Source organism: Podarcis melisellensis (assembly GCF_964234715.1).
Source record: "Podarcis melisellensis genome assembly, chromosome: 2".
In the NCBI taxonomy this organism is placed as follows: domain Eukaryota; kingdom Metazoa; phylum Chordata; class Lepidosauria; order Squamata; family Lacertidae; genus Podarcis; species Podarcis melisellensis.
The window spans coordinates 50356162-50370606 of record NC_138529.1 but is presented as its reverse complement, the minus strand read 5'-3'; the positions used below and the strand labels follow the sequence as shown (position 1 = coordinate 50370606).

General features: G+C 45.2%; 1 protein-coding gene across 1 annotated transcript in view; it reads left to right on the top strand.

The window, feature by feature from the left end:
- The first annotated feature begins 1756 nt into the window (after positions 1–1756).
- NEURL1B (neuralized E3 ubiquitin protein ligase 1B) overlaps positions 1757–14445 on the top strand; it is a 176120-nt gene continuing 163431 nt past the window's right edge. Inside the window, exon 1 of the mRNA XM_081900055.1 lies at positions 1757–1859. Within this exon, the coding sequence (XP_081756181.1) occupies positions 1772–1859 (88 nt within the window). The 5' untranslated portion in view covers positions 1757–1771. The remainder of the gene's footprint in view (positions 1860–14445) is intronic.

Below are 14445 nucleotides of genomic sequence, written 5' to 3'. Positions count from 1 at the left end.
CCCCTTGGAATATCCTGGGGCCCCCCAGGGGGCTATAGGGCCCCTGGTTAAGAAACACAGGCTTAAACCCCAGTTGGAGCCTAGGTCTGTCCAGGATTACAGCCATTATATTTTCCTAGTGTACCAGAAATAAATATAATATTAGCTCCTAATGGAGAAGATAAGAAATACATTAGTAGACAGATAAGTAGCAACCAGACGTCACAATCATTCCATTGCTTTATCAGGCTATTTAGTAAGATTCATTTAAATGCTACATACACTACAGTATCATTTGAGAAGAGGATGAGAGATACATTCCTTCAGCAAACTTTTTTTCCCCTCCTGCGAAAACACATTGTAACCAGTATCCTACAACACTTGGAGTTTCAAAAGCAGTAACATAAATGGCAATGGTTACAAATGATTGTAAATGTAAGACATACACATCCATGACACCGCGCATTACACTGCCAGCACAAAAGAGAAACAAGAGAGACAACCACAGGACGTGTTATATTTATTTTCGAAGGAGAGCGAGAAGAAATGGGGATCCTCTTGCACGGTAGGATTGATATAGCAGTCGCATATTAATTAATAAAGAAAAGACCATAAATCAGAATGCTCCGATTGCTATTGATAGAAACAAAAGTGACATGACTACAATGTGATAATTCACACGGCCAAAGTAGGACAATATTCGTAGAGAAATTCAATAAATAGGCATTTGTCCGCAAGTATCTGTAGTTTCCTTCATGGATTCCTCATACGAACAGGCTCTGCATGTAAGGGGAGTCTGGTCCGGCCCCTGCAATGTTCTTGTGGTGACTGTAGACATACTATTTTGGGAAACCTAAACGTGTAACTTCACACCTAACACACGGACGTCAGAGGTGCAGCCAAGGGGAGCTCTGTGACCTTGTTGCCAACTGAACGGAAGGGAGGGAGAGGGGCCCGACCTTGCGTTTTAAGCTGGTCACGTGCACGCAGCCCCACACCAAGGCACGCTCAGTTTCGCAGTTCGAGTCTGCCTGCACAGAGTGAGTCCCACCTGCAAAACAGTGGCAGTTTGCAGGAGGCTTCTCTTCTCCTCCCTCTTTTCGCCTGGGGCGCTGCTCTTCACCCCATCCCGGCCCGCTGCGGAGGGAGCCCCGCAGTCAGCCCCACGGCGCCTTGCAGAAGAGCGCGTGCCTTCGCCTCAACATCTTCCCGGGACCCGAGGCGTTCTCCACGCAGACCCGGAAGGAGCGAGAGGGCGCGCGCGCGCCAAAGAGGCGGCAAAGAAGCCCGGAGCCCCATCCCTCGCTGCGCCCCAGTCCTTGCTTTACGTTTTGGTAACGGCGGGGCTCGTGGGCCGAAGAACGAGTACTGTCTATGGCACTGGCCCTTTAAGACTTCGTGTGTGTGTGGAGTGTTTTGTTTTGTTTTAAATTAAGGCCCAGGTGTGACGCCAGAGGCCAGTTCATAGCCTCATTCCTTTTGCCGCCCTGCAACGCTCCAATGGCGAGGCCGGCGCACCGACGAAGCCCGATCCTCCTCCCTCGGCAGAGGCGTCCCTCCGGAGCGCCGGGCCCCGTGCCCGCCCATTTGGCAGGTGCTCCGCGCCGCCACCTATTGGCTGGCGCCCTCGCCCACGTGCCGGGTTTGAACGCGCGCTCCGGCGGGAGAAGTTGCAACTGCTGAAGAGCAAAGGCCTGCGGAGCCGCCGGCCAGTCCGCTTGCAGGAGACCCCCAGCCCGCCGCTGCCCGCGCCTTCTCCTTTCTTGCCCTCGAAGGGAACAACCGCACCGCCATGGGCAATACGGAGTCTGTCCCGCTAGAGGTGGCGATGCGCATCTGCCTCAGCAGCAGCAGCTGGATCTCGGGCGCCGCTCCCCTGGGTAAGGGAAGCGAGAGCCAGTCTCGCGCTCAACTTCGTCGTGGCACCGCAAAAACTCACGCAGTTCTTGAAGCTTTTGGGGGCCGCATATAGAAGCGTGATATTCCGTGGAGAGGCGTGTGAATGAAACGTTTAGACAGCTGGCTCACGTGGCCATGGGGTGCAAGAGAGGGTAGGAAGCGCAGTGGCCATTCACAAAAGCAGTGGGCGGCAATGAGATCGTCAACCAGGCTTGGCCGTGCCAGGTAAAACCAGTAGAGGGCACTATGAATGCAGCGTGCCTTTCCCTTGGGAAGGATAAGGTTAATCCTGTTCCGATGTTAACGTTTGCCTACTAACAAAAGTGGCTTAGATTCAGCAAAGTGGTGAAATCAATGGAACTTACTTCCAAGTAAACATACTTGTGTTTGGTGTGCGGGAATATTGTTGCTGTATCCTTGCCAATGTGGTTGTAACCTTAGGGTTTCTCTGCTGCTATAGCTATTCATCAGTATGAATATTTAACTTCATATCTCTATTAGCATGCCACGTTTTCCATGCAGTCATTTTAGCCTGCGTTTTTGCAGAACAACACGGCTTGCAAAAAACCATAAGATTCTGGGCATGTTATGTAGATGGCATTTAGTCCTTAGATGGGCCTTACCAGGGTGAGTTTTGTTTCTAAAACCTGCTTTACGATAAAGCTTATTCTCTCAAATATTTAACCCAATGTCCAAAGTGCAATGAGATCAGCACTTCTCCATTCTCACCACCTTCATTGCCATGTATAGAGCTGCATGTTCCAGGTGTTTTGCATACATTATCTTAGTAAAGTGTAGCTTGTTTTCCTTTTTTAAAAAGCAAGGTGAAAATAATACCCCATGGCAGTTATAATTTGCTTGAGCTTTAATAAATAAAAGCCTAAAAGTTGGTTCATAAAACCTGATATCCTGTACTGATTATCTTGTCTAGCACTGCAATTTTAAACACACTTACTTGTGAGAAAGGTCACTGAGCACAAGGGGGCTTCTAATGAATAGCATTATGCTCCAAGTCTGTTATATGAATGCAAGAGAAATACTTTATATGGAAACTTATTGCATGAGTTAGTTAAATAACTCAAGTCCCAGTCTTTCATTCAATTCTTTATACCTCATATAGAAAGCTCAAAATACAGCACCTTGACTATTGGAGACAATTATATGTTGGCTGCCATGAATTTCTGTGTGATAGTTAATAGGAAAGTTAAGACTTACAAAAGTTGTGGGTTCATGCACCTGGCTCATAGTTTCTGCCAGGTCAGACTTACTGGTAGATTGCAGTATAATTCAATAAGACAATTTAGTCAATACCTTTGCAGGTTTTGGTTAATAGTCAGTTTCCGGCACGATGATCCTTTAGTCTCACTGTACTAGTGGGTATTATGCCAGTGAAATGTAATGGTAAGCTTTAGCTAAACCTGTAGCAGAATCAACGACTTTAGAAACAAAAGCTGACATAGCAACAATGACAGACACACTTACACTGTCTTAGGCAACTCCTCCAGTTCCTACCAATATTGTTCATATAGTCACATTCCAACATCAGCCCTGCATGGAAGGTGCTGATCATAGAATCATGGAGTTGGAAGGGAGCCCCCCCCCCCGGTCATCTTGATGATAGCCAAGCAAACTCATAACATCACCCAACTCAGTACACCCACAATTTGTATGCCCAGTGCCCAGTTAGGTAGCCGCAGAGAGACCACAGTACCTTCTAGTGCACAAGCTGTGATGGTGGTACATGGAGGAGGCCTGTGGGAAAGGGCAATGCAGTGGGAGGAAACTGATGTAGGGCTGAGTCCTACCATGGGGTGATGCACATTCATCCCCCAGAAGGCAAATTCCACATTCTGGATGTTCCGATGGGAATGATTTTGGATGAGAAAGGGATTAATGCAGCAATACAAAGGCCTACTGTTATAGAAAGTAGCAAACACATAGGCAGGCTATGACTCACTCTCTCTTTAAAAAAACAACAACCAAGATCACTTTTGGTGTTTTTCTAAAGAAGCTCTATCTCATGCCCATTCAGCTAGAATGCCAGTTACCTTTTAAGTTACAGTAGTACTTCGGGTTAACGTTCCGGAGGTCCATTCTTAACCTGAAACTGTTCTTAACCTGAAGCACCACTTTAGCTAATGGGGCCTCGCGCCGCCGCCGCACGATTTCTGTTCTCATCCTGAAGCAAAGTTCTTAACCCGAGGTACTATTTCTGGGTTAGCGGAGTCTGTAACCTGAAACGTCTGTAACCTGAAGCGTATGTAACCCAAGGTACCACTGTATTTGAAATTTTAACAATTTTCCTGGGTGTCCAATAGAAGCTTAGGCAATGCATAGCCACTTCAGCTGAACAGCTTATCCTTCTCTTAAGAGTTCTTAACAGCTTATTTCGGATACTTCAAATTTTCTGTGTTAGGGATGGGGAGCTCATGGCTGCATGGGGATTATGGAAATTGCTGTCCAACAACATCTGGAGAACCACAGGTTCCCCATCCCTCCCCTGGGCCTTTCTTTTGTACAGGGTGAGTCCTTTAAAAGAGGCCCCATGGATACAGAGTACACATGTTCCATGGGGCCTCTTAAAAGACTCACCCTGTACAATAGGGTAGGCAGTAGCTGGCCACTGGGCCAGGGTTCCTAAGCCTCTGTGATATTTACCTTCTGTCTCTAAAACTTCCCTCTCCACCATTTCTCTCCTGGTCTTGTTTGCCACCTGCACTCCATTTTGAGCTGGTACATCATAAGGAAAGCCTTTAGCCAGGACAGGATGGCCGCTGGTATTGGCAGATGCATGGAATTGGTAATTTACTCAAGGCAATATGCCAGCAGAGCATGCTCGACTGCATGATATTGTAATAGACCATTATGTATCTGTGCCTTCCAGGCATCAGCCATTCTGCACAGATTCCACTGAAAACCCCTCACTGTCCATGCCAGTTACATGGTTTGTGCCCATCAATACTGTCTACATTCCTACCGAAGCGGCTAAACTAGTCATGACCTAGAAAGATCTCTCCTCTGCATGCCAGCAGGGGACAGCATCTACTGCAATCTGTTGTGTGCTCTTCCTTCGCCTGCCCCAAGAAACCAACCATTTTCTCATGCACTTTCATTTGCATTCCAAGTTTTTGCAATGCAGTGGGGAGCCAAGAGTGGCTGTATTTCTATCATTCTTGAGGAACGAAAAGCTTTCGCTTTTGAGCCACCTTATGTTAATTAAGACCCGCTATCCAGCAATGGTAGGTGTCCACCACTAGAGGGCAGCCTGCATTCATAAGTTTAATTGCCTCAACATCTAGCTGTACTGTATTAATTGGTGATTTATTAAGAGCTAGCTGTACAGATTAGCTTTCAAATCTCTCTCCCACCCACAAAATGAAGAAAATGCAACCTAAGCTGCAAAGCAATATTCTTGTGATAATGCATTACAGATAGATCACCCAAGTTTATGCACAGCGGCACTGAATAAAAAGCTAACAATGTGATGTGATGTAGCACTGTGGGCCTTCACAAGTAAGTATTTTGATGAGCAGTTGTCTTCATTTTGTAAATGTCAATATGCAGCCTGATCCTGTGTTTACTCAGAAGTAAGAGCCCCTCAAAGCTCAGTGAGCTTAATCTAAAGTGAGCGAGCATGGGACTAAAATTGTTTTGGGTGACCCCTATAGCGGATGGCTGCTATGCTGGTGCTAAAATGTTAGCATAACTTAGGTGCAGTCCTGTGTTCAAGCACCCAAATATCATCGGAATCAAATATCACAGTGGCATTAGCATCCAGATGAGATGGGCAAACCTTTTGCAAATGAGAGAGCTATGTGGAAAGCACAACAAGAAACTCAGAAGGTTCAGCCCTAGGATCTTCCTGGTGGTTCCATGAGAAAGGGCAGTGTGGCTGGAAAAAGGAGATCTGGGTTTGAAGTGGGCCAAAGGAGCCTGAATTCTCTGAGCACCTTAGGGTGCCTCTGGTAAGAGAGGGGATGGTCCAGTTTTGAGGTGTGGGCTCTCCCCTCCACCTCACTAATGTTTGCCTGTCTTTACCACCTTCATTGCAGCAATGGAATTGACAGTCCTGGTTGGTTTTTTTATATCTGGAGTCCTGAGGCAGAGTGTTTGTGTGTATTCTCAGGAGAGAAGGGTCAGCAATACTTCTCACTTTAGTTGTGAGTCTTTGCTGTTTGTGCAAGGTGCTGTAAGGCTTCCACTGTGGTAGCATCTTACCAATGCAAGGATGCTGCTGCAGTTCTTTAATTTTTTTATTTTATTTTGCTAAAAATATATTTACTGCCAACCTAAAGGGAAAATATCATGGTGATGAACAGCATAAAGCCAGCAACAAAATTACATTCACGATGCAGACAGAAAATATTTCCCATTGGCATAGTGGTGTGTTCTGCTGGCCTAGGTGAGTTTACAATCCTTACCCGCCAGGTGGCCATAAGGCAATGGTAGGATCATGCTGTTAGCTACCTATTTGCCTTTCATTATTTGTTTTTATTTTATTGTTTTAGGTCTGTTGTAAATGTTTTGAAAAAGAAAAGCTAGAACTGCTCTGAAGAAGTTGGAGGTGGGGGAGCTGTTTAGTTGTATGTGCAGAGTCGAATTATATTGACAGTGTGGAGACTGGAAGTGCTACACTGCTAAGTTAAGGTTCTGCTTTGAACTCCCAAGTCAGCAGCAAATTCATAGCACTGTATAAAATGTGTACTAGTTACCAAACACATAATATATCCTGGCTTAGCTGAGCAATTATTTAGAGGTCTAGAAAAAAAAGAGATGCTGGCTTTTTGTAGAAGCTGGCAGTAATTAGTGATGCTGATGTCAGTGCTGCCATCACTGTTATGAATGAATGAAAAGGTATTTAACATGCCATGTCTCTCAAAACTGCTTCCCTAATGCTAATTTAATTATCCTTAGTAGAGGAGAAATGTGGGCCAGAGAGGATGGCATTAATAAGAAAACTCTCTTGTGCTAGAGCCACCATGTATTTACTGCCCAGAAAGTTGGAAGGACACCATACAAGTGGGAAACAGTTCTGATCTAGATGAGACCTCTAAGTCATTTTGGGCACCGAAATGGGAGCTCTCATTCTCTTCAAGGATAGTATTACACTGGGCCAGAGAATGGTCTGAAGTCATCTAATACAATTCCACTGCTGAAGCAGAGTGTCTCTGGCCAGTGGGGTGGGGCACAGGGGCACTTGCCCCGGCGCAAAATTGTTAGGGGTGCAAAATTTCAACACCTGGTGCTGCCTCAATACAGCTGTGTGCTTCCATCACTGGGCTCCACTGAAAATGGCTTCTCTGTGCGAACCAGGAAGTGACCTCTCCAGACAATGGATTGACTCTTTTTTAATTATCTCTATGACTGAAATCTCCTGGGTGGTGTGGACACCATTAGCCAGTTGGATGTGCATGTGTGTTCTTCCTGTTTACCTCCCACCCCCCTGGGTGCTGGCAACCCACACTATGCCACTATCTGTGGCCCTGAGGATTAGCCACGATAGGAGATGACTTGGGAATCATAAGCTACTTGATGAATTATTTAGGACAGAGCTTTTGTTGTGGGACTTACAGCACCCAGTCAGGAGTGTGTGGAGCTGCTGTGTGTGGTGACAGAATTCGTTTGCACTACTTTCCCCTGAAGGCAAGATATATGCCTAAGCTGCAGGCAGGTCGCCTTTTGACTTGTGGCATGTGGTGGAGTGGGAGTGAATTTCTCCTGCCAGCATGTTTGCTTTTGGAACGTGTTCCCTTCCTCGGCTCAGCGCAGAAGTTCAGGAAGAGAAATGGGTGTTTGTGTCTACCGTCTATGGTGCTGTCTTACTTTGATGAGAGTCAGAGTGTTCTCTTCAGATTCCTGAGTGGAATGTGTAGGAGGCAGTCTTTGTGAGTCTTTTTTAATAGTTATTCATCTTTTCAAAACTTGAGATTTGCTACACTGAACAGGAAGAAGGAGAAAAAAGTAGAGACTCATATACAGCATAACCTCAAGGGTTTTTTAAAAAATCTCTTTGGCTTTAAATAATTTCTCTAAGCAACCAAAATAATTCAGCACCTTGTTTGCTTTTGTCAGTGGATGTTAAGCACAATACATTCTGCATAAGAAAAGCCCACCTGCTGGGAGTTGCTTGCAGAGAAGTGAGGTTTTTTAAGTCTGGAGCCAGTGTGATCCAGGTAGCATTAGTCCTAGGAGAAGTCCAAAGGTGTGAAGAGTGTCTTCAGTTTTCCCATCAACATCTTTACAGGGTTATTTTGTGGATGACTTATCAAGGACCAGTTGTTGATCTTTAGACCTATTTGCAGCACACTGATGGCTTGAAATAAAATGTGCACTTACATAACATCAAGCTTCTCTTCTGCTTTACAAATGCTTCCACGCTTGTTCTCTGGTAGGCAATTCTTATATGCTGTATGCAAGATGAAAGCAAATGCACAGGGTGGGGAGATGTCGTTGGACTTACATCAGCCCCAGCCAGCAATGGTCAATGGTCAGGGATGATGGGAGTTGTAGTCCAGCAGCTTCTAGAGAGCCACATTTCCCCCACTCCTTCCATAGAGGATGAATCTAGCAGTAGTTATTGACTGCTCTATTGAAATGGAAATTCTGTGTTCATATGCAGTGAAGTTTTATAGGAATTGAAGGGGCTCAGTTTGAATTATATCTGTGGGTCTTTTCCAGGCCTGGGATATGATCTCTGTGAGGTTTAGAATATTGTAGAAGAAGCTGCTAAAAAGGTCAGATCAGTTCCTTTGCTCGGCTACTTAGCTGCTCATCAAATCACCCTGTTTTAGCATGGCTCAAAGAGTGGGCCATGTTGTCATAGTGACATCTAAGTGACGGTGCTCTCCTAGAAGTGGGTAGCCATTTTCCCACCTAGCCCTCACCTAGCTTGGATGCCTTGTCATCCAAGGAAGGAAAACAGTTGGCTAGGGAGGCTAGCTTTGTGGGTGAGTTTGGGCTGGTACTGGGAGCTGAAAGCCGACAGGGAGGGTTGACTTTCTCTGTGGGCTGAATCCCAAAACTATGGCTTTGCGGGTGGGGAAACTTCCCTGGAAACCTAATGGGGAAACAAATTCTGTTGACGCCATGGGCGGAGCCAAAGAGGGGCGGGGGGAGCTGCCCCCACAAATCAATAAAAACCAATACAAATCTGAGGTTCTGGTCCCACTAACAAAAGCCTGTCCCCTAACAAAAATCCTGGCTATGCCCTTGGTTGAAGCATTAATGTTGTGAGCCTTTCCATCATATCCTCAAGTTGTAGATATATGTAGATAAAGCCATTTATCCTAAAGACACCACAGTCTTTATTGGCATTCATGCCAAGGAAACGAAACCCTGATAAGCAACTGAACTCTGAGCATTGGTCTTTCACTGCCTGGGTGTGTGTACAACAATACATTTCAAGAGCTAAACAGATGGGACACTGAAGATCTGTGAACAGCTTATTTCTGTTGTACTTCAAAGCAGCCATGGAAGGTTCCATTTTCAATCAGAGTAATGTGAATGTTTTAAATGTTCAACCCCACCCCCCTGCTTTCCTGATCTAAATGCTATTGCTGGTAGGGAAGCATTTAGAAAAAAAAGATTGAGAGTGGGAAGGGAGTTATTATGAGGGAATGAAGGCCTGGAGGGTACTTGATGAAAAGTCGGTGTGTGCGAAATTTAGCAAATAACTTACGTAGGGTATAAAAGCCCACACAATGTTTTTTTCCCCCAGGTGGTCAGGATTTATATCTCACTGTTGTCTTTTGACAATCCTGTCAGCTGGAGGAGGCGACAGACCCGGCTGAAGTTCATTGGAAGGAACCTTGACGCCAACAACTTAAGGCTATTATATGTGGGGGGGATATTGCAGTGTGTCAGCAATTACAACATCTGTTTGGTGCTCCAACAGTTTCATAAAGGGTGACATCCCAGTTGAAACTGTTAACATGTTGAAAAGACATGGGGGCAGGATGGGGTGGAACATTTTGGCCCTGTGTTGTGCCCAGAATTTCATTTGTTCTGTTCTCCTTTTGCGGGTAGGCTAGGTTTATAAAGCCCGTAGGAATCTGTAGTTTCTCAAAATGTCAGCTTCTTTCTTTTGGTTTTTTCCCCCCTTTTAAATTTAAAAATACGCATGAGATTAGTGACTGCAAATCTGTGTGCACTTTGATATTCATATTGCTGTACATAATGCCTCTGTCTAGTGTAGCATGCAGGAACAGGAAACCGTGGGAGGAAGATATTGCTAAGGAAACGGTGCTGGCTTTAAGTGACAGAACAACTGCTAAATATGTTGGGACTATGTAGTATTCCATCACCACCACCACCACCCTGGCTCCTAAGTAATTAGTTCCAGGGACAGCAGTGTTTGGGATATACTGAGAGGGAGAGCCAGGCATTTTAATAGCATCTACAAAAGTATTACTCATCAAACTGTCTGCAGATCAATTCCATGTTTTTGGTGGGAATAGATGGGTCTTACTCCAAGCCCACCCCTAAATTCATCGTGTGCTATTTGTATTCCAAAAAGCCTTTTTCTACTTTTGGTGCGCTCATGTAATTCCGGCGCCTTCCTCTTTTCTTCTTGCAAGCTTTCCCAGTTTGAATGCCAATGTGCTTGATAGTGCTTTCCCTGTGGACACACAGGGGCTATTAAAGTAGTTTGGTAGGAGTTCAATGTTCTTCTTGGGTTGATGGTTATGCCACTCAGTCTAGGATCCAGGAAAGGGAGTTTAGGTTGGCTATTTATAACCAGATGGTGATAACAAATCTGAGTGGAGGTTTATTTCCTTGCCCCCCAATATTTATCTGAAAAGTGTGAAGACATGGTGTACTCATGCCATATTAGAGCCAAACACGACACAATGACTGAATCTCCCAGGGTTTTAAAAATTAACCTTAAGCTAGGCACATAAGGGTTCTGGATTTGATTTGGCAGGAGCACTGGCCACACTACCCCGCCCCTGTTCTCTTGAGCAAACCACTTCCCTTCAAAGCAGCTATTGGACATGTAGTAACACCAGACCCCAACCCCACCTGCCCACGTGTTCACCCTGCTTCCGCCCTTCTTCTGAAAGCCTAATTACAGTTTGTGCCTAAATGAGGGAAATGCCAGCGAAGAAAAGGTTAGTGCTCTACAACCAGAGGCGTAGCTAGGGCCTGCAGGGCGCCGGAGTGGAACAGGCTCGGGCCATGGGATTGTGCCCTACCCCACTCCGCTGACGCCCTGCCCTGCCCTCTGTGTGCCGCTGTCTACGCCTCCAGTGTTGCTGTTCTGGTCAAATCTGGAGCCTGCTCCACCTTCTTTAATATAAATTAGAAAATCCAAAAGTCAAGATCACACATCTCCTGCATTCACATATAGTTTGACCATACAGTAGTACCTTGGGTTAAGGACTTAATTCGTTCCAGAGGTCCATTCTTAACCTGAAACTGTTCTTAACCTGAAGCACCACTTTAGCTAATGGGGCCTCCTGCTGCTGCACCGCTGCTGCATGATTTCTGTTCTCAACCTGAAGCAAAGTTCTTAACCCGAGGTACTATTTCTGGGTTAGCGGAGTCTGTAACCTGAAGTGTCTGTAACCCGAGGATGAGAACAGAAATCATGCAGCAGCAGCAGCAGGAGGCCCCATTAGCTAAAGTGGTCTTCAGGTTAAGAACAGTTTCAGGTTAAGAACGAACCTCTGGAACGAATTAAGTCCTTAACCCGAAGTACCACTGTATAGTGTTTTCTTGTTGTAGTTATAAGATATGATGCAAGGTTTTGTTTTGTTTTATTGTAAAAAAAGGAAAAAGCCAGGGCAGGAGCCCCTGAGTGTTTTTGGTCCTCCTGTGGTTTTTGGTCCTCCTGTGGTTTTGATTGGGCCCTGCCCTCTTTGCGCCTGCTTTTCACAATGGTAGGAACCTGCATTTGTGCCTTTGGCTTGTCTCCACCTTAAAGTGGCCTGGTATCCTGTAAAAAGGAAAAGAAAGAAAAAGACACCTAGCCTAAGTGTAGAATTGCTACCTTTGAAGCAAGCAAAATAGGTCCAGCTCCTGTGTCTTTCACTAAGAAAATAAGCAGGTGAAGCATTTCCTGGCATAGAGATCAGTGGTGGAGGAAATAAAAAGTTTCACCTGTCCATTTACTTAATGGTGGGCTGCTGTTAAAGGCACAGAAACAGGGCCAATAAAAAGCGAAGGGGCAATCCTAATTAATGGTGAATTGTGATTTAACTGGCTATATGTTCTCAGCAGGCTGTGTGTGCATACACATTGTTGGTGTTCTGCATTATCACTCAAGCATATGGTATTCCCTCCACTGCCCTCCTGCTATGTGCATTCTCCCAAGCCACAAGGCTCAAATTATTCTGTAAGGCATTTAATTCTTGCATGCTGTGTGTGTGTCACACATGGATTAACACTGGTTAGATTTGTCCTGACCTCCCTTGATTAGGCCCTAGGGGTTTCAGTCAATTGTGATTTAAATAAACTAGCTCTGTTAGTGTTAAGCATGATTAATCCAGCTGCTCTTAGAGAGAGCAGTTTTTGAGCATGCATGCTAATTTCTGAAGGTACTTTTTGCTTAGAAATTTGTCAGTACTGTATTTCATTCTGTTTACTGTACTTCATATCAATTCAGTTTATAATTTTACTGATAATAATTGAAAACCTACAAAACTCTTGGTGGAAAAGGACATGACATGGGCCACTACTGATATAGAGGAGATTCTGAAGTTTGACTTAAATCAGTCTCTTGTCAAGCCTTGCTGCCTTTGCTTTGGAACAATGGCACCTTCAGATGTCAACTGACGGGTGCAACATATAGTACAGGGCCGCCTTTCTCAACCTTGGGTCCCCAGTTGCTATTGGCCTACAGCTCCCATCATTCCTGAGTCCTGCTAGTTAGGATGATGGGAATTGTATTCCAATATCTGGGGATCCAAAGTTGAGAGAGGCTGTTAAAGGGTGACCACATGCATATTTGGAAGTGGCTCTGTATCTTTAATAGCTTTCCCAAAGATGAAACTTAGGCGGGTGTCGCTTGCCATGTTGAACCAACAGCAGCTGATTTTTTTCTCTTAATTTTTTTATAATGCTAATAATACCAATAAATTCCTTCTTCAACTCCCTTGGTGTCCTTTGCATTTGGTCATCCTTCACTAATTCCTGCTGTTGGCTGTCATGCCTAAAGCTCTAAGCCCTGCTTAAGAAGGCCTGTTTGCTGCTTCTGTCAATTGTGTCATCTTGCCCCCATATTCTCAGGGACTTATTTTGATCTGAGAACTCTCTCACAGTATCCCCATCCCCAAACCCACTTTGAAATTCATAATTCCCTCTCCTCTTTCCTATATCTCCCATTTGGAACCCATTTATCTTGTCCCTTCTGATTTACCTTTTCCTCCCTTGGGACTGGCTCTGCCATTAGACAGAGTGAGGTGATGGCCTCAGGTGGTCGATGCTAATGGCGCAGTAGCCTCCCTCCTTGGTTGTGCCCCTGTCTTCCTGTGACAGCAGTTGTTGCTCAGCTGCATGCCACTTTCTCCATGTCTTCTCTCATTGCCACTGTTGAACTTAATCCTCTGCTGACCCAGCTGACTACAGTACACAGAATTGGGGTAGGGAGGTGGCACCAATTTGTTCTTTGCCTCAGGCAGCAAAATGATTTGGGGTGGCCCTGTACCCCTTCTTTTCTTCCCTGCTGTGTGGAGAGGAGCCCTTGTGCTCAAAATACAGTAGTTAGGCTGCTGTTGGGAGCAGCCTACTCATGCTCATGCCGTGCTGCCAGACAAAGTTTGGCATGTTGACTTACAAAAGGCTTAACAACTTGGGACCTGGATATCTTAAGGAACGTCTTTGCCCATGTCAACTCCCTCAGCTCATAAAATCTTGGGATGAGGCTCTTCTGGTTGTGCTGCTGCCTGCTGGAGAAGAACACCTGACAGTAAGCAGAGAGACTTTTATCTTGCAGTGCCTAGTCTGTGGAACCATTCACCTCCCCAAAATAAGAAAGGTGCTCACTCTTGAGTTTTTGGTGCTGCCTGAAAATGTATTTAATTTCCCCCTGGTTTTTATGGGCTACTGATTAGATTTTCTTAACAGATTGGCCGGTTAGCTGTTACTGTTTCAGATAGTTTATTTATTGTTCTGTTCTGTTACATATCTTATTTTGTTTTCTTAAGTTTCACTTTGCTGTTGTAAACCACTTTGGGATTTGCATTTTATTTGGAATGAATGCATAAATAAAGGTGGTCTCGTTTTGAGAAATACTTCCATTTCTAGGAGGTTTTTTTGGGGGGGGGAGGGGGCTTGGGCAATATTTTCTCTGTGCCCCACCCCTCTTCCAGAACACGCATTCCTCTTCGGCACTTCCCATTCACTTTCCTCTCCTTCTGGGCTCAATTGGCATCATTTCTTGGAGTGAGTTAGAGAAGACAACACATACAGAAGTTAACTCCTGGCTCTCCTCCCTGCTTTCTTGCTCATATCAGCAAAGAGCAGGGGGCAGAAGGCCTTGCCAAGGACCCAGTGATGTCAACTCTTGATGCTGCCCCTGGCTTAGGGTTAGACAGTTGGCACTATACCACACATGTTTGGAATTCA